At 49.2% G+C, this 25,034-nt stretch overlaps 11 protein-coding genes across 11 annotated transcripts; 6 read left to right on the forward strand and 5 right to left on the reverse strand.

The window, feature by feature from the left end:
* Positions 1-618: 618 nt before the first annotated feature.
* On the forward strand, positions 619-1,453 carry PFICI_08220 (uncharacterized protein; the record flags this gene model as incomplete). The annotated part of the gene is made up of 2 exons (XM_007836801.1): positions 619-626; positions 697-1,453. 2 exons carry the CDS (start codon positions 619-621, stop codon positions 1,451-1,453), a joined length of 765 nt encoding a protein of 254 aa, XP_007834992.1.
* Positions 1,454-1,952: 499 nt separating this feature from the next.
* Positions 1,953-3,938, reverse strand: PFICI_08221 (uncharacterized protein; the record flags this gene model as incomplete). Its single annotated transcript, XM_007836802.1, has 8 exons — positions 1,953-2,174; positions 2,229-2,450; positions 2,508-2,637; positions 2,695-2,806; positions 2,875-3,021; positions 3,088-3,327; positions 3,391-3,495; positions 3,554-3,938. 8 exons carry the CDS (start codon positions 3,936-3,938, stop codon positions 1,953-1,955), a joined length of 1,563 nt encoding a protein of 520 aa, XP_007834993.1.
* A 1,585-nt stretch (positions 3,939-5,523) lies between these two features.
* On the forward strand, positions 5,524-6,886 carry PFICI_08222 (uncharacterized protein; the record flags this gene model as incomplete). Its single annotated transcript, XM_007836803.1, has 3 exons — positions 5,524-6,183; positions 6,271-6,808; positions 6,870-6,886. The coding sequence occupies 3 exons, from the start codon at positions 5,524-5,526 to the stop codon at positions 6,884-6,886; spliced, it is 1,215 nt and encodes a 404-aa protein (XP_007834994.1).
* Positions 6,887-7,430: 544 nt separating this feature from the next.
* PFICI_08223 (uncharacterized protein) lies at positions 7,431-8,802 on the reverse strand (the record flags this gene model as incomplete). Its single annotated transcript, XM_007836804.1, has 3 exons — positions 7,431-8,373; positions 8,456-8,463; positions 8,515-8,802. The coding sequence occupies 3 exons, from the start codon at positions 8,800-8,802 to the stop codon at positions 7,431-7,433; spliced, it is 1,239 nt and encodes a 412-aa protein (XP_007834995.1).
* A 1,342-nt stretch (positions 8,803-10,144) lies between these two features.
* PFICI_08224 (uncharacterized protein) lies at positions 10,145-11,473 on the forward strand (the record flags this gene model as incomplete). Its single annotated transcript, XM_007836805.1, has 5 exons — positions 10,145-10,303; positions 10,356-10,392; positions 10,455-10,537; positions 10,586-10,962; positions 11,023-11,473. 5 exons carry the CDS (start codon positions 10,145-10,147, stop codon positions 11,471-11,473), a joined length of 1,107 nt encoding a protein of 368 aa, XP_007834996.1.
* Positions 11,474-11,642: 169 nt separating this feature from the next.
* Positions 11,643-13,506, reverse strand: PFICI_08225 (uncharacterized protein; the record flags this gene model as incomplete). Its single annotated transcript, XM_007836806.1, has 4 exons — positions 11,643-12,156; positions 12,237-12,377; positions 12,443-13,113; positions 13,174-13,506. The coding sequence occupies 4 exons, from the start codon at positions 13,504-13,506 to the stop codon at positions 11,643-11,645; spliced, it is 1,659 nt and encodes a 552-aa protein (XP_007834997.1).
* A 2,213-nt stretch (positions 13,507-15,719) lies between these two features.
* PFICI_08226 (uncharacterized protein) lies at positions 15,720-16,765 on the forward strand (the record flags this gene model as incomplete). The annotated part of the gene is made up of 5 exons (XM_007836807.1): positions 15,720-15,761; positions 15,818-15,976; positions 16,049-16,155; positions 16,214-16,530; positions 16,581-16,765. The coding sequence occupies 5 exons, from the start codon at positions 15,720-15,722 to the stop codon at positions 16,763-16,765; spliced, it is 810 nt and encodes a 269-aa protein (XP_007834998.1).
* A 1,452-nt stretch (positions 16,766-18,217) lies between these two features.
* PFICI_08227 (uncharacterized protein) lies at positions 18,218-19,339 on the forward strand (the record flags this gene model as incomplete). The annotated part of the gene is made up of 3 exons (XM_007836808.1): positions 18,218-18,488; positions 18,546-19,117; positions 19,184-19,339. The coding sequence occupies 3 exons, from the start codon at positions 18,218-18,220 to the stop codon at positions 19,337-19,339; spliced, it is 999 nt and encodes a 332-aa protein (XP_007834999.1).
* Positions 19,340-19,515: 176 nt separating this feature from the next.
* Positions 19,516-21,428, reverse strand: PFICI_08228 (uncharacterized protein; the record flags this gene model as incomplete). Its single annotated transcript, XM_007836809.1, has 2 exons — positions 19,516-19,714; positions 19,783-21,428. 2 exons carry the CDS (start codon positions 21,426-21,428, stop codon positions 19,516-19,518), a joined length of 1,845 nt encoding a protein of 614 aa, XP_007835000.1.
* Positions 21,429-22,045: 617 nt separating this feature from the next.
* PFICI_08229 (uncharacterized protein) lies at positions 22,046-23,543 on the reverse strand (the record flags this gene model as incomplete). The annotated part of the gene is made up of 4 exons (XM_007836810.1): positions 22,046-22,700; positions 22,755-22,876; positions 22,934-23,217; positions 23,276-23,543. The coding sequence occupies 4 exons, from the start codon at positions 23,541-23,543 to the stop codon at positions 22,046-22,048; spliced, it is 1,329 nt and encodes a 442-aa protein (XP_007835001.1).
* Positions 23,544-23,909: 366 nt separating this feature from the next.
* Positions 23,910-24,980, forward strand: PFICI_08230 (uncharacterized protein; the record flags this gene model as incomplete). The annotated part of the gene is made up of 1 exon (XM_007836811.1): positions 23,910-24,980. The coding sequence occupies one exon, from the start codon at positions 23,910-23,912 to the stop codon at positions 24,978-24,980; it is 1,071 nt and encodes a 356-aa protein (XP_007835002.1).
* Between the last annotated feature and the right edge of the window lie 54 nt (positions 24,981-25,034).

The following is a 25,034-nucleotide window of genomic DNA, read 5'->3' on the forward strand; positions in this document are numbered from 1 at the left end:
AGCTCGTGTACGTTTTCCATGATTGCCGCAGGGAAATATGTCGTTGATGGCCAGAAATTTGAGGCAGCAGTGGACAGCTTCACAGTTGATGGGCCGGCGACGGGAAATCACTCGATCCCATTGTGAAGCAAAGTGTGTGTTTGACGCTGTGGGGGTCATCAGAGAACAAACGACAGAAATATCAATTTGGATGTGAGCCTCTTTCTCAACAACACACCGAATAACTGTACACAATCCAGATGATGCGCCTGTTGGCCTACAAAATCCCTCGGCCTCGTGATACTTACTGATTGAAAGGAACAATCTTGACCCAGCTTCCTTGGCGAAGTGGTGACCTTGAACGCAAATTTCGCCTTCCTTCCAGTTTCTCTGGTAGCGATACCCTTTGGGACTGCAACAGTGGAAAGCGCGTTTGCATACAGCTTCAGTCTCGTCACCCAACCAGCCTCTCGCGATCAATTTTTCCTTTCTTATTTTGCCCTCGTTATTATCGCCCCGGTCCTAAGCCCTCTCAACTCTCTACTTTCACTCGAACCCCAAGCTTGACCAACCTCTTCTTGATCTATTCGGCATTGCGACCAGCCAGAACGACAGATCCTCATCTTGGGGCAACCAGTCATGTCCGGGTAAGTCATCCAAAAACAAACATCAGTTTATTTGTTTTCTTCTTCGTTCCGAACTAATTGACCCCCACAGAGACAACCCGGAGGGGCAGGTCATCGTCCATGGACCCGAGGGTCTGAGCGATGACCAACTCGCCGAGGCCCGCCGCATCTGGGATGAAGCCAAGTCAATGGCACCGCGCTCGAGCCGAAAGCTTTGGAAGAACATCCAGGCTTATGACAAGAAGGGTTTCCAGGAATTCCTACGCGCTGTATTTAAGCACCATGGTGTCGAGTGGAACAGCCTCCGCCGCCCCAGACATATGTATTCTTTCAGAGCCAAAACAGTCGACATGTTCACATTGCCAGTTGGCACTTGGAAAAAGGACCTGATACCAAAGGCCGTGACCAAGGCGGCCGGAGACGTCACCTACAAAATCGCAGCACACAGACGCAAGGGAGCCACAGCTCTATGCCGACCTGTGATTGACGGAGACACCATTGCCTTCAAGATTATCGATTCACATGCCCATCCTCATTCCCACGATGATGTACTCTGGTCTGGGGATGGCCTAAGCGCCGAGCTCAAGGCCTGGATCTGTCTTCATCACGACGAAGAAGAGTTTCGCCACATTTCAGAATGGAACGTCAGAGCTGCAGTTATACGCTTCCAGTATTACCTATGGAAGCTGAACGTTTCGGAGAAAGCCGCTCGGGATGTACAAGTACCTGAGGTGAAGCAGATGTACCTATGTGTTCCGATATTCGAGAACATGTATCGTGATGCCAAGGTTGTCCGCCAGCTGGCAAAGGAAAAGCGTCGTCGAGATCGTGCGCTTTATGGACTTTGATGCCTTCATATGTATCTTCGTGTTTCCAATTGGAAGCAGAAAAGGGCAGAAAAGCCTGGGCCATCATGTACGCCAAACAATGGAGAAAATGTCAGAGACAAAAAGTCCACCAGCATGGTGTGTAGAGTGGAGCAAGATTTGACAAAAGGCCTGTAGCTCAAAGCACAAGGGGAGAATGGTGCCAAGATTATGGGCAAATGGCAATGATATGATCATGCAGAACAGAAAACCCTTTGATAAGTTGAGAACTCGAGAGCTCGATTCAACGGAAACAATTGAACCATGGTTGCATTCGGCACAGATAGGCAATGTCAAGTCATTCCACATCAGGTCTTCCACAAAACGTGCTCGTGATTATGCTTTGACATAGTGTGCGCATAAAACCAAGCGATTACTAGTAGTTAATTTGGTATCGCTCTTGCCATCTCTGAAAGTTTAGAACGTGCTGATCAAGATCAAGCCGAAGATACTTTGTCATGATCAGTTCCATACGCCTGCCTCATAATCCAGCTTGGCGATTAATCTTGAACACATTTCTACCTTCTTCGAGTGACTGGACATGGCCGCGCTGACCAATACACTCGATATTCGAATCTGCCAGTCGCAACAATGTCCATTCATTGGCGTGGTTGGCAATGAATCTTTGACCAGTCTCGACCAGTCTCCCAATGATATGCCCAAGCCGTGGGGCGCCTGTGCGGTCAAAATCGGCAGTGTAGCTCTTGGTTCCTCATTAGCGATGCTCACCATTTGTGCTTTTCCAGCAATGACTTACCTCTATTACAGCCTCGCCCGTGGCGTACTCTAGGAATTGCGGCGTAGATAGACCTTCCAAGTGGTGAGGTAGAGGATTGCGGGAGGGATAACCTGATCCGCCTTTTCTGGGACTCCTGGAGAGACAGATGGCGTATTGGTGCGTCATTACTCCGCCATTGGCAAGAATCAGCCCCGTGTTGAAACGACCTGATCGCAACTCTCGTGTCATGGCAGTGAGTGCCTATGCCAACATGTCAGTCTCGAATGCCAACTGACAACTTACGAGATGGATACTCACATGCATAGAGTAGTTGTTGCCAGCGCCACCAAATGAGGTCAACCCGCCTAGTAATGTGATGGGCTTTGCTCCACCAGTCAATGGCAGATCCAAATAGTGGCATGCCATCTTTGGCACAATTGGAAAGCAACTTTTCACACGTGAGAAACGTCAGCAAACAAATCGCGAAGGATATCGAATGACTTACGAATAGAAATCAAAGCAGTCGATATCATCCTTGGTGATCAATGATGACTCGATGGTTGAGTTGATCGCAGCCTCCATTGCAGGACTAGAGTGGAAATTTGGGCGTTCCCAAACTGCGACGTGAACAAATCAGCATTTACGGTTTAATTAAGGAGGAAAATGGCACCAGAAAATAACTTACAATCGTCACTGTCGTGAGTCCCTGCTCCTCCCAATGGGTAAACCCATTTGCTCTCGGGAATACCCAGGGCCTTGGCGTTGGCAACTGATGTGATGATACAGGCAGCCGAAAGATTCACCGTATTGAATGCGTTCATCAAAAGAGGGTCTACGGCAATTTAGTTCAGCTTTACCAGACCCATACCAATGTCGCGCAATCTGATGAGACACTTACACGGAACAGAAATCATGCGGTTCTTTGGAGACGGCCTGCCAATCTCCTCTGCACTTTTCGGGGGACGTCCATGATTCCATGCAAATGGATTTTGAGTTGCGATGCGGTCAAACTCGGCGTAGAGTCTCGCTGACTCGGCCGAATTCTCTTTCAAGGTCTGGCCACGGCGCGCTCTGAAGCCATTCTCATAGAATGGATATACTTGCACAGGCAATCCAACAGAATGTCGGGTTCCGACCGCTATTCAATATCGTCAATTCTTTACTAAAAGAATCAGTTGTTCCAATGCAACTAATGACTTACTGTCTCCAATCACGGAGAGCCCACCGGCTGCTATGGGCTTTTCTGTCGGATTCGGCTTTGGCCAGTTTGGCGGAGGCATCTTTCCAATCTTGCCCATGGCAGCGACTGCGCAAGATTTAGCACATTACTCGCATGCACACTTGTTTACTGGATCGTGACTAACGAGTGGCAAGACTTTCTCCTCCTGTTACGACAGCGACCATGGAATCGCCCAATGCGACCCGCCGCGCAGCTTCATCACAAATCAACGCAGGTCCATTGCCCCCATGCGGAGCCAAGTAGGTATGTTGAGGCAACACCTTTAACCTGCTCGCCAGGAGACCCGGGAGATCTGGGTACGTCCAGGTCCATGGAGGAACAACCGAGATGCTGTCAATCTGCGCCGATAGGTTGTGTTGGATATCGGTCCCAAGTCCCGTGTCGGCTAAAGCTGCTTGAATGGCTCTGATCATGAGCTCTGAGGGATCGTGGGCGTCTTCCACTTTTAGCGATTTGTTCTTGAAATCGCCTACCCCAACAATCACCGGGACATTGGTTGAAGAAGCCATGCTGGGTTGGTATAACGCTGAGGTACAAAATCAACTCAAAATAATGAAACTAGTGTAAGATTAGGATGCATCCAGGTAAACAGTCAGCATGCATCGAATCTAGTATGAAGCATTCAGAAGCATGTCAATGTAATTATTGTATCAGTGCGAAAGGTCCATCAACATGAACAAGTAGAGACCCAAATACCCATGTCATGTCCGTTGGGGTTTGTACGAGCGATACGTGATCAAATGTGTACAAAACCGCTGGCGTACGATATTTACCTCGGCATCTTGTAGACTACTAGGTACCTGTCCGCATTAGGCACTGCCATCTGCTCAATTGACATAATGTTGTTGGAGAACCGCTACAGTCGCCCTTGGCCCTGTGTGAGGGGGTATTTTGGCGATCCTTTGTTGTGGTTGCAGCGCGGGGTTCGGCAATATGGAGAACCCCTGGCGCGCTTGCAGTGGATTGAGCATTGAACGGTTACCTCTGGGATACTTACTAAGCCACGATAATGGAGTGCGCAGCGAGTGAAATTGTAAAACCCAACACTATACTCTTGGCTCTAAAGACTTATAGGCTCGGAGGAGCCAATGAGATGCGTGCTCAATTGGAGCCTGTTGACGATATCGCTACATGTAAAGTCCATTTGGCCTTGCGCTAGCCATGTGAATCAAATATTTCGTGCACTGAATCTGTTTCGAGCATGTGTCGTGAATAGGTTTCGAGTATGCCATTCAAACAATCATCCAGATGTATTTGCAAAGCATTCAATTTCAACCATGTACCTAGTCAGTAATGTAGTTTAGTTTGGTATGTGATGGCCACCATGCTGGCAAACTCTACTTCCTTCAAGCCCCAGACTGCTGCCCCGCCAATAGGGTGGGAGCCAGTTTCTTTTTCCACACCTCGTCTTCAGGAGCAGAAAGTTATGCAAAAAAATACCACCACTCATTCTTGCTCATCAATTCCTTAGAGATTGCTCATCAGTATCTTATAGCAATAGCTATACTGACGTGGAAATATTTTGTTCTGTGATGACCAAAACTCGCTGAAAAACGGACACGCTACTCGAGACTTGGGACAGGCGTTCTTGGACTAGCCAGCTTGACGCATGCCCAGCCAACTTGGTATCAGTGAGACGTCTACTACAAGTATCCATCGTGGCAGGAAATTGATTTGGACTTTGGTGTTTTGGTGTCACGGTTATATCCAGCACCGATTTTCTCTTACATTCCCCTTGGGCTGAAGAGCAGTGGTGTGGAATCAGTGCCATTGAGTTCTCGAGTGCCGAGTTTCTCGGAATCCGTCAAAGTTGTTGTCCTGACACCATAGGAAGCGACTGATGGTGGATGACTACTGCCGCGCTTGACTTTTTTTTCCTGCATTTGGTGTGGACTGGTCTGGCCTTACCAAGCAGACCTACCGATGTCTGCAGGGAAAGAGCAACATATATGACATGGCTGTTTTGGTTTACTCGTCCGATGGTGCTCCAGTCATTTCAATCTCAGCACTTCGAGCATCATCACAAACATAAGACGTGCTTCTTTTTTAGTCTTTCTACGTGCCAGATCGTTTTCTCTGCTGTCATTATTCGATATGGACTCGTCTACCAATAGCCGTCAGGAATATCCCCAGAAAAAGGCAGCAACACCTCAGAAAAGTGCGACAACACCTCAGAAAAAGGTGGCAATTCCACCGAAAAAGTCAGTAACTCCCCAGAAACAGGCAGTGAACAGTAATGTTCCGACGGATAAACGCAGCTCACTACGCATGAACAAAACGTGGCGACCTGAATCGGAATCTTCCAAGCAAGATGAGCGTCCTTTGACCAATGGCTACGTCTCCGGCCCCCGCAAAGCGCCGCTCCCGGAGTCACTCGAGCCGCCAAAGTTCTTGGGAGTCCAGTCACAGCCACCGCGTGCCAACCCTCGCCAGCCAGCTCCAGTCAACCCCTTCATTCATGAAAATGTGCGACAAGGTCCAACCGGCGGACCTGGTTCCCTAAACTTGAACTTGGTAGAGACGCGTACGGTCAACCTTATAACCCGGATCCTAAAGTCTTGGCCTCAACTTATGGCTATGCATCATACTTCCCACCTGCCGCCAATGATACACCCAGTGCAGCTAATGTGCGGGATCCCAAAGCCGCTTGAAAGATGTTATAGATTGGTCAATATGTGGGCAGACCGAACCGAAACTAGTACTGGATTTGTTTATGACGCCATTTTGTTAGAGATCCAGAAATTAATCGGCGAGGTAAGCTGAGTGTCCTCATCCGCAAGACCCTTGGCCGCGCATACTTGGGATTTGCTAACTTGTGCGCGTCGTTTTTTCTTGTTCTAGTGTCACACCTATAATGAGTTGGATCTGCTTCCAGCTGTTCAATCGCTGCTTATCCTCATGATCGTCTTATTCTTTTGCTTTTCGGGACCACCCACTACCTCAGAGCTCAGCATCCAGGCCCAAATTCTGGGCCAGGTCTGGAACGTCAAAAGCCAGCTGGCCAGCTCGGATCTCTTTGTGCCTTTGGAACCGATGGACCCGATGCCCAAGTGGAAGGAGTGGGCAGTCAAATCGGCCAAGCAACGCACTCTGCTGGGTTTACATCACGTAGAGTGGGTTTGGTCGCTTCGGCACGGCCACGCAATTCTAACCGGCTTCGAACTTGGCCCCATCCCAGCTCCTGCGCCAAGTCACCTCTGGCGTGAAACCAATGAGCAGACCTGGAAGCGGGAGTACAAGATTTGGCTGGCCACTTGGGAGAGACAACCTTACAGCATGGCCGAGTTGTTGAGTGTCAGAGCCGATGGTGTTTTAGGTACCAGGGCCGAGATGTGGCTCGCCGAGGCCGACGAGTTTGGTACCATGCTACTGCCAGAAAGTAAGTCTCCGGCGCAGAAGACTTCATCCCCCGACATTCGAAAGCTAATGTGCATGACAAGTCAACGCAATTCAATAGCTGCACTAAGATCCGGGATTCAGAAGGAGGTGAGTCGCGTGTACATGCTGGCCACTAAGAATGGGTACCCAAGTAGCTTTATGGAGCAAAAATACTGTCCTTATGCGTAACAGTTGTACGAGTTTTCCATCATTGATCAATGCTTGCTGAAATACTTTGAAACATACACGGGCCAAGAATGTGGCACAACCGTGAAATAAGCCTTCCAAGTCCAAGTCGTCGATGGATCAACTTGACGCACATCGTAGTCTCTCACCAAGGTGGCTGCCATTTTTGATAGTTGCACCTTGGCTAAATGCTGACCGGGACATGAGTTGTACCCGAGACCAAACTATTGAAACGAGTCAATACTGAGAACAAAATTCGGGGCGATTGTAGAACTGACAACTAGCCAATACTTTTCCTTGGACGCGGCATCGTCAGCGAACCAGCGGTCTGGGTTCCATTGACGAGCATCGGGACCCCAACACTCCTTTGATTGTTGCATAACGCTGTATTTCATTAGACTTGATGTGCTACACGACGTTGAGTTGGTTTCAGCTTCTCACTGGAGATGTATAGACAACGTAGTGCCTTCAGCGAAATGCCGACCACCAATGGTAATGCCACCCTTTGGCGCCACCCTGGGCAAGCCCATCGGCGTGGGTCCAAACATGCGCAGTGCCTCTTTGATACAGGCTTGTAGAAATGGTAACTTTTGCGCATCGTCAAATGAGACGACTCGATCGCGACACCGACCTTCAGCCTGAGCCGCGACAATTTCTTGTCGTGCTCGGAGCCAAGAGTCCCGGTTGCGCAACATGTGATACACGAAGGTCTGAATACCGCCTTTTTCTTGAATAAGCTTATGAAACGATTCAAGGACATAGAAAGAGGGGTTCTTACAAGATACCGTGTCCGAACCGGCACCAACAGCGACGGTGGCTTGCGCCTGAATGTCGCGGTCACTAAGCCGATCCGGGTTTTCTCGCTGCGCCTTGAACCAGTGAGCCGCGATATCGAAACGGGCGTCGGGATTCTCTTTTCGCTTCTTCATTGCCGCATCGGCGGTATCAAACAGGTGACCCATGGGTAGCAGACCCGTCCAGGTGATGATGGGGTTGGCAACCAGCAGCACATAGGCCCAGATGAAGAAACCCGCCGCGGCGACAAAGGGGTTGAGCACAAGGTTGTTGGCAATGGAGCCACGGATATCCTTGCCCTCCTTGATGTAGCCAAAGGACTGGCTGAAAATGACCTCTCCGGCATTGTCAAAGGCGGCGTAGGTGAGGTACTTGTCTAGGTGCATTGCGTCGCCCGACTCGGCAAACTTGTCCATCCAGTCCAACAAGAGGCCGATATTCTTGTTCATGTACTCTTCTGATCGGAGAATGTTGGACAAGGAGAATCCCGGGGCGAGCCATTTTGATCTTTCAATCTTTTCCTTTGGGTCGAGAGCACTCATAGGAGTCTCGAAGCGGTAGTCGGGCACTGTAAAGACGCGGTACCTTTTATAGTAGTGTTAGTGAATGCGCTGTTCCACGTCCTTGCAAAGTTGAGCAAGAAGTATAATCCACAATTGCAACATACCAGTCGGCCTGTATAATAATGTTAGAGCTGAACGTCCAGTTTAGAAAACGAGGACTCACCTTTCTCTGGGGTGTCAGAAGCAGTGACCGGGGCCCGTCCGGGTGGCTCACGCTGACCTCGTTGGGGGCGATGCGAACAAAGTGTCCATACTTGTCGTGCAGTGCAATGGATTGGAGGTTCTGGTCACCCTTGAAAATGTGCACAACCTGCCAAAGCCGCGTAATGGAGGCCCAAAAGGGACCCGGGATGTCGGACAATGGCGACAGGTATCGGCGATATATGGCAATGCTGAAAAGTATAATGACTGCTTGGACCAGAATAGCTGGCCACGACAAGAGAGATGTCATGGTTACGAGCATGGACATTCCTCTTGACTCAGAACATGGCACGGGACTTTTGCAACACACCAGAGCTAGAAATTGGTTGAGGCTCAAAATGCGAAGCATGCCAGACTGATATGATGATGGGAAGGGAAGGTTACACGGCATGTTCCTTTAGAGGGTACCCACGTGCCCGCTGTAGGTGTGTGGCACAATAGGTTGGCAGTGGATACTCATCCCCCAATGGCCCGAAAGGCGTTATGGTAGCGATTTTTGACAATGACTTTTGTTTCTCTCATCATTGGATACGTGCAGACCTTGGCAACGGTCCAACAATACGTTTGTGGAAACGTTATGCCGGAAACAATAATAGATATGCAGCTCATCTGCCCTCCAAGACACTGAATAATGCCGTACAAAGATGCGCACTTTGCAACGGACCCTTTTGTAGCGCCGCCGCTCCACCAAGAGATGGGGACGATCAGTTGTCGAATTCCTTCCCGCGACATTGATCACGCTTTGATCATTCGGCAGATCAGTCACATCGTCCCGATCTGATTGTTCACGTTTCATATCCGATCTGATTTCTGGCTGTACAGGTTGTTTGTTTCTAGCACTATCCATCAGCCTCATCTTGGGCCGGCCCGCGGGTTGCTGGGCCAAGTAAACGCGGGGGATGGACCGCTAAACGCCAACGGTCACCTAGCCTAGTGCACCCTTGGCTTCTCGATGCTTACCGTGTAAATATGTTTAGTGAGCCACCTCTCGAGTATATTCTCAGCGCAGGTGCTGGCTTTATATGGCAGTGACTGAAGAATAAAGATACTGTTGCAGAAAGTACCACTTTTTACAGCTTGAATGTCGTGTCGGCCTCGAGAATCGAACGGCCGCGACATTGTCGAACCCTTGTATCTTGCATCTTTTATCGAAACTAGCAATGCACACGCGCGGCACTGACCTGGCTCCGGGCCTTCCCCGAGATAGGCTTGCGCTCGATGCCTACCAAATCCACTGGTGCCATTGCATTCATAGTGGATCTCTTTTCCTCCTGAGTAATGGTTAACCGCTTGCGGGATTCGAGTCGATGCGGGCCGGGGATTCCATGATATGATTGATGCATTCGATAGGAATTGATCCCAGGAAGCCCCAGGCACACACACATGCAGAGAAAGAGAGAGGATGAGAACGAGGGAAAATATGAAGGATTCTCGAGTATGCATGTCGCAGGGTCCCTTTGCACATATATGGTCTCACGCGTCAAAACGAGCGTCCATTCAAATCTCGTTTGAATGGATTGATGAATTTCAATTCCCAAAAAAACCATGACTGAATATCCGATCAGTCAATACTTTGCGGTTATTCAGTCGTGATGAAGTTTGCGGTCGAGCGGAGAGACCAGGTCTCGCTGTTGGCCATTGCCGCTGTCTTTTTGGTGCTGCCGACGATAGCGATTATCCTGCGACTGCTGGCTCGCCGCATCGCGCACCGGACTCTTGATGTTAGCGACTACTTGATGATAGCCGCGTGGGTGAGTTTGCTCCTACAAGAAATATGACACGTTTTTCTGATTATTTGGCCAGGTGCTTGCTGTCGGCTTCCAAATTGTATGCTTTCTAGGTGAGTATCGCGATCGGCTTGGATCTGGCAATGGAGCAGTCCTAACATGACGCGACTTGTAGCTGTGCTCAATTTTGGAGTTGGCTACCATGCCAGTGAGATTAAAGAGATCTATGGAGAAAGAGCGACGGAAGGCTTTTCCATCGTGAGTCGCACTCTTTTGCACCTCGGACTACATTCTGATATGTGCCAGCTACTATTTCCGATTCAAGGGCTCTGGGCATTGAGTTTGAGCTGCTGCAAACTGTCCGTACTGCTCATGTACCGGAAACTCTTCCCCGTCAAGAAAGTCATCCATGCCGTCAACATTTCAATAGCCTTGATCTTCTTGTTTCTCATAATAGCCATCATTGGCGGCTGTACCATATGCCAGCCCTTTGCGTACAATTGGGATAAGACGATACCCAATGGACACTGCGGCGACCTCATTGCCATTGTCAAGACGACTGGAGCTGGAAACGTCATCACAGACGTTGCAGCATTGACCGTGGCTCTGCCCTCGTTGTTTGCTCTAACACTACCATGCTACAAGAAATTAGTTCTCATGCTTACCTTTGGCGTTGGCTTCCTGTGAGTACCTTTCTACTCAACTTTCCCACCTATGTGATACTGACAAGCTTTGTAATCAAGTGCCGTCATTGTGAGCATTCTTCGACTCATTACCCTCGTCACTGTAGACTTTGACGATCTCACCTACACCTGCGTCGAGGCTCTAATCTACAGCGCTGTTGAGCCATCACTGGCCATTGTCCTCGCGACAATCCCCATGCTGCGGCCACTACTTGGTCGAAGCAAGTACTCTGCCAACCGTGATGGGAAAAGTGCCACGGCGAGGTTCTCGTTCAAGTCGCGAAGCACGGCAAAAGGACCCAACGGGTCCGACGGCTTCGAGCAGTTGAGTGGTAATACTTCGCAATACGAACTGCGACCTCCGGGTCCGAAACACAATGTGCATATTTCAGTCCAATTGCCGAATTCGCGAGATTCGAGTACGCCAATATCTCCACTGGAGCGAAGAACAATCATGATACAACATGACTGGGAGGTACGGCAGGAACCCGAAACAGAGGGACCGCGATAAATAGATACACGATGGAATATACATACATCGCATTAAATCATACTAGAGATTCTCACATGATAAAAGCGTGATGCATAATGTTGCAATGACTTGTAATATTTCTTTTGTCTACATGATATTTTTTTCCCCTCCAAAGTGATAATCTTCAGCAGATCCAACATGCCCGTCTTTAATGCCCCAGTCCCTTGGCTCTGGCACGGTCCACGTCACGATAGTATCGTGCGGCCGTCTTTTCTCTCAAACTGCGTCCGTATCTCGCCATGACGAATGAACTTGCATTCCACACCAGCCCAATACCACCGACGATGCAATAAACTCTGAGATAGCCGCTTGCATTGAGCCAAGGAGTAATGCCATAATTTATGGCAAAAGACAGCGTGTTTCGGATCAAGACGCAAGTCGTGACCATCTGGCCAGAAAGCTCGGGGTAACTCGACATGGCGTATCCCAGGGCGGTCGACACGCAGAGCGCAGCATTGATGGCCAAGGCAACCTGGGTAATGACCAGTGCGAACCAGTGGAGGTGGTAGGTGACGCCCAATCCGTACAGGATCATGGCAAAGGGGACGAGGAATACACTAGCCGTGAAAATGTAGAGAACATGTTCCGATTCAGAAATGCCACCATTGCGACGTGCCAACCGAATCGTCAGCATGCGACCAACCTTTCCGCAATAGTATCCACTAGAAGTTGACCGCGTCAGCTCATCGAACAAAGAAACCACTGATGGTAAACAGGGTCTTGCTGTCAGATTCCGACTTACCCAATGACTGTTCCAATGACACCACCAGCGTAAGCGGCGGCGACGGTGGCAGTGCTGAAGCCATACTGAGTAGTATAGACTGTACCGATTGTGGCATTCTGAACTCCTTGCCAGACCAAAGAGTTTGCGCCGTACATGAAACTGGTACGAAAAATGTTAGCATTGGAAGAGGTGATGTCCTAATTTGGCACGGGTGGACAACTTACCCAGCGTATACGACTGCAGGATAGGTGAATCCCTTGAAGGGAGCTGCCATGATGTCAAGCAGGCGGTTGGGCCTCTTCTTGTCCTTAAGACTGAGCTTGTCCATGTACGACTTTCTGGGCCACGAGACTTGTCCCACTTCGCGATCCTCGGGCAGAGCAGCAGAAGGCGCCGGCTTCTCAGACTTTGCATCCTGGGATGGCACGGCCACCTCTGACGGAACTGCATGCACCTGCGATGCGGTGGTGGCAACGTGTTTTCGGTCATAGTTGGTCTCTTCCATGAGGAAGAAGCAGTAGACGAGAGCGATTCCATTCCAGATTGAACACCACCACAAGGTCCACTTCCACCCCATGCCATAGTTGATGAAGCCAGAGAGCATAGGGGCTAGCTTGCCAGTCAGCGAGAGCGACCAGCCGTACCAGGCCAGGTACTTGGGACGCTCATGGGCGAACCAAATGTCGACAATGGAGATTTCGCACAGAGACTCGACGGGGGAACCAAAGAAGCCTAGAATGATACGATTCGCCAAATAGGTGCCGGAGGTGGTGCAGAGAGGAGCGGTGGCCAGGATGATGATGTTGGCCACGAGGGAGAAGAGGTAGACTGGCCGCTTGCCGTACTGCAATGCAATGGCTTGCCAAAAGATGCAACCCCAGCCATAAAAGAGAAACTAATTCACATCATCAGTCATGAGATTCATAATCTTTTCCGAAAAAGGGCATGTGCGCACCATGATGCCAGTTCCATTGTTGATGTCGGTCAAGGTCAGCGACGTTGCGGCACGAATCGGGGTCACGATGGAATAGACGGCGCTTGACGGAATCGCAATCATGATCGTGTACACAACCACACAGCTAGTCGCCAGAATCTTGCGCTTGAGATCCCAATTCAGGGGATCTTCGGGATCTTCACTGGGGGAAGGAACCAAAATGATGTCGCTTTGCCCCTTGCCGTCGGCATGTTTGGAGGAAATCCCGCCGTCCGTGTCAATCAGACGAATGGTCCCGGGCGGGAGACCTTCGCCCGGGGTCGACGTTTCCTGCTGCGACTCCTTTTCCGACATGACCAGCAACAAGAAAACACAAAAACGAATCAAATCTCAAAAGAGTGAGTATTGTTGGGCTTTATAACTAGCACAGAATTGCGAACCTAGTCTTATTGTACATTTAGAACTCAGTGACTTGGCACTAGGCAGGCATGCTTATCACAAGGAAAGTTGGTCGCATCAGGGGTTGTCATTGATTGCTTAACAGTGAGCCTCGAGTCAATGGTTCGTTCCAACCATGCGTTGTGCAACAAACAGATCTCTCGTATCTGCGGGGTCGGGGGGCCAGCAGTCTCACTGATTATAAGTGTGTCGGTTCCTTGCTGATCCAGATTGGGCCAGGAACCTTAGATAAAGCAGACCACACTGTCCAGATTATGCAAGGGAGCATAGGTAGGTTCCTCGAGGGGGTGGCGGAACCCCCGAGCGGAGCCCGAGTATACTGTGTAGATATGCGACACCCTTGGACGAGATAAGGCCCGGCCACGGGCCCTGCGGCGCTCCGCTTTTCGTACGGCAACACTGCTACGAGGCCGTCTTGGCAGAAAGCGTCATTGGAATGATTTTGGATTATCGGCGATATTCGAAAGCACCTATCGTCGACGTCATTGGCATATTCATCACTCTTTATATAAAAATATGTGGCAAATGGCATACTTGGACCCGAGAACTGGCGAGGAAACCGACGATTCGGACATGGTCGCGCGTTTGTGATAAGGGCGCCGGACCCGAGTCATGTCGCTCCGCGATGCCGATCTTTCGACGAAAGACATCTCAACTCTAGTGCAAGCTACAATTCATGGCTGTATCAATAATAATCAATCAAGTAGGAACCAACTCTCTAATAAACAGCAGGTTGAAGGATCTTTTGCGACCATTGTCCCATTTCGGATGCAGCTGTATTTGATAAGACGATGCTTGTGAACGAATTGGTTCAATCAAATTAGGATCACCAAGTCGGAAATCTTCACAGCAAGTCGGAGCCTGGTGCGAAATCTATTCAATGCCAGCACAAGATATTGGATCACGGTATAGGCACAGAAATGTATTGTTTTGAGGCTGTTCCCTTAAGATGATGGATCTCTAAACATGGAGCATCTCGAGTAACAGGGGCTCCCCGCAGTAAAGGCTGAAAGGCTAGCCTCAAACTGCACTACAGGTAGGTTAAGCGGTAGCTATATCCCCGATCTAGCGCAAGTCTCCCAAAATTCGCTGAGCACAGGGTGACTAAGAGCAAAGCCAACCCTTGTGGTGAACCCAAAGCGAGAAACAACCGTATAACCTATTGCACCTCAATCGGCATTGAAATCATTGTCGTATGAATCTGTACGGTCGTACTTTTACTAGAACAAGTTGGGGTCATTCACCTTTATATAGGTTCCATAATCCGCAATGTTTTCCAAGTAGCAAGGGCGGACCTACGTCTTGCCATAATAGGCCGGCCGAAGCCGTCGACACGACGGCACAAAGTTTAGGGTTTTAGAGCTTACTCTCAACCTAGGGTGGCTGAACAAGGAGGTAGTATAGAGGGTTCCGGAGCGACCCCGGGACCCTTGCTTGGAGGGATTTAAACTCGTTGCATTCGTGTAGGGCAGCCTTTACCTGTCATGTTTTACTTTTTCCTCAGGCGTTATGATCGAGATTCTTCAAGTACATAGGTACCTACCTGGTAGACGAGGTTACTCGTAGGTACCTCGGCAGGCATGTAAGATCTCAAGGCGAGGTATGGAAATCGAACTCAGGAGACCCCATGCCGAGGAAGAGTGCGCCTGGTAGATGACGACGTTTGAAGATGTGAGATTCAAGCAGGGAAACAAAAATATCACAGCCGTCATTTTACGCCGATCTCGGCCTAGCGTAGTGAGTATATGTGCATGCGATTCTACAAAGTAACCAACAAACGCCGTGCCGCCGCGCCGCAGCCTCAGGGCATTTCTCAGCACCGGATACAAGCATAAAGCTGCAACAGAATTAGTCATACCACTCCTGATTGCTAATTCCCAAAGTGAGACCGCGAAACAAAGCATGGCATGACGAAAGAACCTTGGACAACACTTGGCAATACAAAGTACAAGCACTCCGTGGATTATAGTATTTAAGTCATATAGGACCTACGTAAATTGGAGCTCGATTTCCCGTAAATCATTCTTTGAATAAAAGAAGGCTCAAAAAGGCAGCTAGAATTGTGTGCGTTTTCACAGTCTCAACCTCAATCACCCATCTCATACAATATGCCATCTTACGTGATTACTGGAGCCTCGAGAGGACTAGGGGTAAGTCATTCAGCCTGAATCCTGCAGGCGGTATTGTACTGAAGCAATCCTCTCAGTTTGAGCTCCTCCGTCAGCTCTCCAGCAATGTCAACAATACCGTCGTTGGACTCGTGCGAAACAAGCCTGCGATGGAGAAGAAGGTGTCAGAAGAGCTAGGCAATCGCCCTAACGTTCATGTACTGCAAGGGGACTTGAACTCATACGAGGAGTTACAGGTGAGCTACATCCTCGTTACCTACCTACACCGGCCGTTGTACATCCAGGCTGATGCTAAAACTTGTTATTAGAAAGCTGCCGCTGATACTACCACCATCACCAACGGAAGCCTCGATTATTTGATCGCCAATGGAGCTTATGTACCCCAATGGGACGCATACGATCCGATCGGAGTCCTGTTAGTTGGCCCTATTTTATCTACATGCCGTAAAGAGACTGACTGGCCACGAATACAGTGCACAGAATCCCAAGAAACTCGAGCAAGAGCTGACAAAGCTCTACACTACCAACATTGTGGGCAACATCAACCTCTATAACCTCTTCCTACCACTCGTTTTGAAAGGCCAAGCAAAAAAGGTCGTAGCCATTACTAGTTCACTGGCAAACCTACCGACCGTTAATGGATTAGGGTTGGAGGCATCCCCGTTGTACGCCATAGTCAAGGCGGGACTGAACATGGTGAGCGCCAAGTTCTCGGCGCAGTATAAGCTGGACGGTGTGCTGTTTGTTAGCATCTGCCCTGGTATGGTAGAGGCGGGCCACTTTGACAACTGTAAGAATCCTTCCTGACACTGCCTCGTCTCGTCTAATCGTGCTCCTTAGTATCCCCGCAGCAACAGGCGACAATTGACACAATGGTTACCAAGTTCAAAGCAGCTATACCCGATTTCTCGGGCGCGTCGACACCAGAAGTTGCCATGAGGAATCTGATCAATATCTGGGAGAATGCTAGCATTGAGAATGGAGACGGCGGTGCATTTTTGTCGTCTCGTGGAACTCGATACTGAACGAGATCGAAGGTGTTGGCGTTTGTGAGCTATGCAAATGGATACGCTTTTAGTGTGGCCACGAATGGTAGAATACAAGACTTACTTATTCAGTATGCATTATTGAGAGGAATGTCAGGCGTTGCTAGGTCTAGAGTGTTGCCCAAACTTGACAGAATGAGCGTTGGCCAAGTGAACGTAGTTGATTTCGGTCTTTGTTCACCGGAAATGTGAGTTTCTGCCACTGAACAAACAGACTTGGAGCACTCGTGGTGAACCTGATGAATTGGCAAAGTCTAAGTAACCTTCATTTTACGTTTGCAAACACGTCATTCGGCAGGACACACTAGACCAAAGCACGAATAGAATGCATCGCAAGATTTCATTTGTGATTCAAATCACCGAATGCCCCTTATATGCACATGAGTGTCAATGTTGCCAAGTATCCACAGTATCATTGCCAGTCACGACGTTTATCCTTGGTTGGGACCAGCATCACAACAAGCGTTGGTAGACCATTCCTGAACATCCTCGCGCTCCTTGAGAGCTGTACATGTCGATCATTAGCAAGTCATTCTTTATAGACTCAAGCTTGAAAAGGGTGTTACCTGGGGCGGCCATGACGGCAGCGACTGAAACAGCCAGAACAGTAATGATGGCCTTGAAGTTCATGATGTCTTGGAAAAGGACAAAGATATTGAAAAATCTGTTTAACAAATCGCGCTGAATGTTAATTGAGGGGAGTGAGTGAGTCTGCGCAAATTTCTTACATGGAACTGTGAATGAGTCCACTATTTATAAACATTTGCTCCAGGAAATGGCTTGCGGGCTGATAGTTGTCCGTTGAGCTGAGACGGAGATACTGAACTCCGTCATTCTCCGTCTCCAAGGATGCTAGGACAACTGTGCGACCCAACCAAGTCGAAGATATCCTGTTACACTATTTAAATTAAAAAGATGGGTGCTGCGATAGTGACTGAAGGATTTGCTGACATGATATCGCTTACTTCCAGGGTATTTATGATCCGACAATGATAGAAAGTGCGGGTCATGTGTTGAACGAAGCCGCGATAATGATCTGACTATGATTTATGCCCCAGGTCGAACTCTTGTAATGGACCAAGTTTCAACGGGAAGTAGCCTGGCGATAATTGCAAAATGTAAAGCTATGCAGGCAACTTCCCCAGAGAACAAATCAGGCTTATCAAGCCAACACCCATGGAATCACTAGCGCTGATCCAGGAGAATCCTTTGAGGGGAACCCATAAAGGCATTGCTGCATAGACATGGCACAGTCACGACCATAGGACTTGCTGAACTGGAGAACCAGAAAGATGTGACTTGAGGGTGTGCCCATGCCGGGCCTTTAGCAAATCCGCTCAGATACTCGAAAGGGGTGGGGGAATCTATCTTTCCGTTGAGACATCTTGTACTCGAGCTCAATCCCCATCCTCAATCTAGATATCACAAATCATGGCCATGTCTTTGAAAACCGAGGGTTATACTCCTATTGACGATGAAGAGTCAGCGAACCTTTCGGACTCTGAGAGCAGCGAGACTCTTTTAAAAGGTCAGCACAAACGAAACAAGTCTCGGGCTCGTTCAGTTCCACACATTCACTGCAATGTGGCGGGCTTCGTGGCACTCGTCATATTGGTAATGATAATCATCTTGGCTACCATCAAGTGCACAATACTATATGAAAGAAGAGGGAGCAATGCTCCTAGATGGCGACCGGCATTCTGTATGTCTTTATATATCAATTTGACCAGCACCGAACTTCTAACCATGATATCTACAGCACCATTCTACGACATGATGGATATTCCAATAATAAAGAAATATGCCGACCATTCACCAGCCCCCAACGCATCAGACCCGAGACACATATATCGGCTCGACCCCAGCCCAGAAGTCGATGCAGCATGGACACGCATTGCCACCGCCAGCGCCATCTACCCAGCATCGGCTCAAGACATAGCACGAGCCGGCAAAGATCCAAGATATGCCGTCGACGCCCCAGAGTCGTGGAATTACCCACCAGGCAAGACAAAGATGATGGGCATTGAAGCCTTTCACCTGCTGCACTGTCTCAACGCCCTGCGCAAGGGTCTCATAATCAATTATGACTACTACTGGGGCGCCCACTATGGCTTTGCCCCTCCTGCCGTGTTTGCGCGCCATCTCAACCACTGCGTCGATATGCTCAGGCAGCATCTCATGTGCCATGCCGACCTGGTGCCCTTTACCTTTGATTGGCGCATTGGCCAGACCAAGCCGTACGCCGACTTTGGAATTCAGAAAACGTGTATCGACTTTGACTACTTGCTCGATTGGGTAGAGGACAACAAGGATCCGTTGGCCGAAGAGCGTGTAAGTCTTGTCCTCTTGAAATTTCTCATGCTGTCTGCCATGCACACTTGTGCTGATTGATCGCAGTGGAAAGCCTTGGAAAAGCCAGAGGGTGTACTGCAAAAGGAAGCTCCTCCGGACATACCCCAGATTACCAACAATTCAGTGTGGAGCAAGGATCATACAATGGTTCTAGAGACACTTGCGGGACTTGAAGGTAGAGAATACTGCCTAGGTAGGTAACAGATAGGCCCTGTGGGAATAATCAATAAAACGAAACCTTCGAAATGCGGCGGGAACTAACGTTGCGGCTTTCAAAAACCATCTACGGACTCGGTCATGGAAAGGAACAAGATAAACACACACAAGTAAATAGATGAATGAAAAGAAATTGTTATTAAAAGAGAGTCCTGCTGTTGTCACGACACAACAAGTGCGTCTCGATTTGATTGTCCAAGATTTTCTTCCGGGCGCTCTCGTTTATATTCGATTGCAGCGGGTGAAGGCTTTTCACTTTTCTTTTGGCCATCGCTTGAAATACGCGCTTGGATGGAAAATGTCCGAGTACCCTCCATCATCTTCTCTTCTACAAAAACATTGACCGAAAAATCACGGGTGCTGTAATGAGTCAGCATACGTGGTGCGGATTGGAAAAGATGAAAGACTTGTGCTGTCTCTTTACTTACCCATAAGAAAACGAAATTGATGTGGGCGGTGTCGGGGCATGACTCATGTTGAGTAGTCCGCGAACAATGCGACCTTCCTTCAATAAAAAGTAAGGGTTGTGAAGATTGCTTGCCACTTCAGCTTTAGTCTTGCCCTTGGACCAAGTATTGGGGACGCTGATCATGACCCAAGGGATTGGTGGCTGTACTGCCAAGCTCCCTGATGTTTCAGTTTTATCTTTATCCTTTTTAGCTGCCAAGCCACAGAATATCGGCGCAACCAAGATGATTTCATTCTCGTCTGTCATAATGGCCAAGTATAACATGCCAGTGAACTGCGTGCTTCCACTCGTGAGTATCCGACTTGAACTGGCGTCATAGTACCAGGGGACATTGATGTCATCCCTGGACAGGTCAGGTCTGATGTTGGGGAAGAATTCACAGCGCAGAGACTCTATATGTTTTGTTGGTGTTGTTATCACAAATGAATTCTCAAGGCGACCTTTTACTTTTGCAGATTCCGTCAAGGAAAGAACTCGGGGGACTCGCACGGATACTAGGTGAGGGTCCCAATCGTTCCATGCGAGCGAATCCTCGGACAGGTAAAAGAGCTTCTGGGTACGGTGTCGAACATAGCCCGTGACCGTTTTCACGAGGCGGATATATATGTACTTGCGACGATTCCGCGGTCCAGGAGCACAAAAGAGACACATTTCAAAGTCGCCTTCGCTTGTATCCCGCCTTAAATAGGTCTCAAATTCAACGCCACGATTGGTCAGGTTGAAAGACTGTCCAGCAAGTAGCGCAGGACTTTCAATATTGAGAAGTGTTCCGCATCTGGAGAACTGCATTGGCGTTTGCGCGAATATACCATTGTATTCAGGAGTCTGCGGATTCTCTTCATCGTCAGACCATGCAAACAACGAGAGGTCGTATGTTGACTGGGCAATTGCCTCCTGTAGGCGCAGAAAGGCTCGCATGCCCTCTCCATATATCAATGGCATATTGACATTGAATATACCCAGCAGGGAGTATGCTATATCTTCGATCCGGGTGGTTTTCCTCTTTGCTGCCCAAGCCATCTTTCTGGCCACGGGGATTGAGGAAAGATCTTCACTGTTGGCAAGCACGCCGAGTTCGATATCAGTAATCTGAGATAGTTGATGCTGCAGTGATTTCTTGTTCCCTCGCAGAATCCAGTCACGGTCAAAGAACTCGGCTGATGATGGGGCAATCAGCTCCTGCAACGTCCATCCGCGGCCAAACCATTTGCAGCGGACCAAGTCTTTGGCCATTTGGCGCTGGGCAAATTTTGACTCGGGACCAACAGAAGAGGATGGGAGGTCCTCAAGGTAGACATAACAGATGGTAGCGAGCTTGTACCATTCAAACATTGAGTTGATAGCTTCAGCCAGTTCTGTGTTGTTGGTCTTGTCAATGCAGCACGTGTCAACCCATGCGAATTTGATGTTTTGCTGAGCGGCGAGCTTGCACGTCCGCTCAATCTTGGTCCATCCCGAGCGCTGACGTGCTCGGTCGAGATTCCGCAGATCTTGAAAAGACACCTCGTTGCCTGAATTCCAGGTATGAGACAGGATTGCGTATTGAAAGTCCTCGGGGCGGAAGATTTCCACCAGGCTGTAATTGCTGGTATCAAGTAGCCACATTGTTCTTGTAGATACGAGCCGTGCTCTCTCTGATAAACGAATGACAAGTCCTTGGGGTACGCAATGCGGTGTGGCTACTCATTTCGTTCAGTTAAGAATGGAATATGGGACCCCAAGTTGCTTTTTCCAATGGGAAATACATGCGATCCCATAATATCGTGTGTAAAGTCGTTGGAAATTGGGAGGGTGGCAAGAGCATGGTCATCAGCTGCATCAGCCGTCTTTCAAGTGCAAGAGCTCGGCGTTCGGCGGAACTTGGTTCCTGGTCAATGACCCTGGTCCGACTAAGATCATTGAGAGATTCTATTGGGCGCCAAGAAGCAAAATGTCATGGGTGAAGCACTCATAAACACTCGACTTTAGACCAATCAGAAAAATGCCGCCCAGGAGTGGCTTCCTGCATTGGGAGGGTACCAGGGATTATGGATGGCTTTAGTAGAAATAGTGGAAAAGAAGAGTAAAAAATTAATAAATAATAATTCCAACTGAAGCCATGTCCTGGGTCGTCAACATCACTTCCCCGAGACAGTAGATGCGGCGACTCTACAGTGTAGCTAGCCAATCAATTGTTTGCAATAATAGGGTCGTGATTTTGTTCTATCTCTTTTTCTCTCTTCTTATTTCCTAACGTACTCGTGCTTAATGCCGCCGCCAGATCTATGCACAACAGAGCAATCGACTTGCCGCCAGATCGCCTTGAATTTCTCCAACACACATGCATCAGGCATAAACGACGATGCCAGCGACGCCGTGCCCTGTTCCAGCATTCTCACATTCATGGTTACTGACAGGTCTGTCAGTCTATCAATGAACCACGATCTTGTGTCGCCTTGTGGGTCCGCGGCGGAAGCGCCAACAGAGAATTGCCAGACGGGTAGGTCAACCGTGGAGCAGAGTCTGATGTGAGGTTCCTCGAGTGCTTGTCTCAGATCTTTGGCCAAGGTCCTCAACTCGTGTTGCGCTGTGCTCGGCCACAACAGCAGGAGGAATAGTTGAATGGATCGACGCAGCGTACGAATATGGTGGTCTTGGGTTCTCAAGAGAGTATCGACGTCGGATTGCAGACGCCTGAATTGGACGTCTATCCTGGCTTTCCTTTGATCCTTTTCTTTTGAATCGGCGTGATAAGCGTCAATGTCTTGGCAAAGTCGATCGATTTGTGATTGGATGTAATTAATGTCCATTAGATCTGGCGTATTATTGTCGCATAATGCTTGTATTAATTGCTTGTGCATGTCACGTGCAGCTGGAATATTGTGTGCCATGGAAGCACTTGCTAAAAGTCAGCTCAGGTTACGCAAGAGGATAGTATCGTGGACTGCATACTATAGTAGAAAGTCAGATAGCCAAGGCGGAACGTCATTGTTGCCCGATAAACGTCTCAATTTGATCATCTGGGCCAGTCCCTCACTGTGAATCTTCATTGCATTGGCGTCACTTCCAAGGTGCTGCGGCGTGTAAGGATACCGTGTTGATATGCTTGGGTGGATGGATGCAAAACTCACCTCTGCCCATGTCAGAGTAAAGACGGCACTCAAAAGACCGTCTGTTAGACCTGATGGTGTATCAAGCCGCTCATTGATCATTTTGATGGCCCTTCCCTTGCGGATAGCCGACTCGCGCAGCCCCCACATACACTGTCGCCGGGGGTTGTGTTTCAGCCCTATAGAGACAGAAGCTTCGACTAGAGCTGGCTCAGATAGGAGTAGATGGACCCAAGCCGCCTCGGCTGCAGAGCCAGGACCTCCGATTCCTTCTGGGAAAACAAAAGGTCGGAATTGACATAGTACTAAGGTTTGGTATGAGTAAACACCAGGCAGACAAGAAAAGTGGTACTTCATACTTACAATAATGAATTGACGAGGTAGTATGATTGGTCATGGTCAATAGAGGCTGGTCGGCCGAAATGTAACTTGGACCCTTTCTTTTATGTAGCTCAGGCGTTGCGAATTTCGAGATGGCGTCTGTATCATGCTTTCCACGTTGTTCCTCAATCAACCGTTGTCTCCTTTTGGCAAAGTTTACCTTATTGACATGCGCTCTCATCCGCTTAGTCTCTGCCGCACCCTGAGTTGGAGCATGACTCGTGTTTAGAAATGTGAGCTGTAGCCCCATCTTGTCCCATGCAGAGGTGCTTCTGATGACCCTGAGAAGGCGGTAGAGAAAGTTGGACGTTGAAGATCGGCTTACGGATGACAGAAGAAGCGACTACGAGGCACGCCGGCGATCAGTGGAGATTCGGGATGCGTCACGTCTATACCCTTTTAGGAAAATCGAATCTCTTGGCAAAATGGAGCCTCTTGATGAAGGTCTAAATCTTGGCCATGATTAACTATAGACTTGATTATGGCAGCGCAGAAAGAATGGATATAAATAAGGAACGAGGAAGTGTTTTCTCTGATGAATGCACTCTGCACCATCAGAATCAAATCACATATTTAATTGCTGAAGTAGCACTTCTTTTTCAAGTCATTCATCTCCATGGCGTCTGCATCCACCAAAGCAATGCGCGCATGGCAATACACCAGTGCAGCCGGTGGCCTGCACAAGAGCTTGACCCTCTCCTCCACCGCAGCGCACCCACGTCCAACAACACCACCAAAGCTGGCCAAGGATGAACTACTCGTCCGTGTGCGCGCAGCAGGACTCAACCCAATTGACTACAAGCTCGCAGAGCTCCCCTACGGCATGTCACGCGCCATGATCTCGGTACCAGCCAGTCCCGCCATGGACTTTGCCGGTTCCGTCGTCGCTCATGGCGCCGAAACAGAGTTCCCTGTCAAGACGGGTGATTCAGTGTTTGGTCGACTTGACCCCAGCCAATTTGGCGCGCTCGGGGAGTTTGTGGTTGCAAAGTCCCCTGGGTGCGCCACGCTGCCGAGCACAGTGAGCTTTGAGCACGCTAGCGGCGTAGGATCGGCCGGCCAGGTGGCCTACAGAAGCGTCGTGTACAATGTCCCGGAACCGTCGCGGGAGCGGTCCGCCGCAAACGCCAACTTTCGCATCTTTATCAATGGCGGTAGTGGTGGTACTGGCACGTTTGCCATCCAGATTGCAAAGCTGCTGGGCTGCCAGGTGACCGCGTCCTGCTCAACCGGCAACGTGGACTTGTGCCAAAGCCTGGGCGCAGACGAGGTCATCGACTACACCCAAGGCAGCATTGTCGACTGTCTCAAGGCCAAGGGCCAAGTCTTTGACCTGGTCATAGATTTTGTCGGTCTACCCTACAATCTGTACAAGGCTTCTGATCACTTTCTTGTGCCGAATGGCAAGTACGTGCAGGTTGGCGCGGATATGACGCTCAGTAGCATGGGGAATCTGACTTCGCGCATGGTGCTGCCCTCTTTTCTTGGAGGGGGTTCGCGCAAGTTTGCTCTAGAGGCAGTCAAGAACAGTCATAGAGATCTGTCCCGCCTCGGAGAGTGGATAGAAAGTGGAAAGATCAAGGTCGTTGTGGACCAAATCTTTGCCTACGAGGACGCACCAAAGGCCTACGAGAAGCTTAGGACAGGTCATGCGAAAGGCAAGATAATCGTCAAGGGTGCACCGTAATACTTTTTCTTAGAAATATCAAATCTCTGGGCGTCAGAAAACTGCTTTCTTTTT

Source organism: Pestalotiopsis fici, assembly GCF_000516985.1.
Source record: "Pestalotiopsis fici W106-1 unplaced genomic scaffold PFICI_Scf_5, whole genome shotgun sequence".
Taxonomy (NCBI): Eukaryota; Fungi; Ascomycota; class Sordariomycetes; order Amphisphaeriales; family Sporocadaceae; genus Pestalotiopsis; species Pestalotiopsis fici.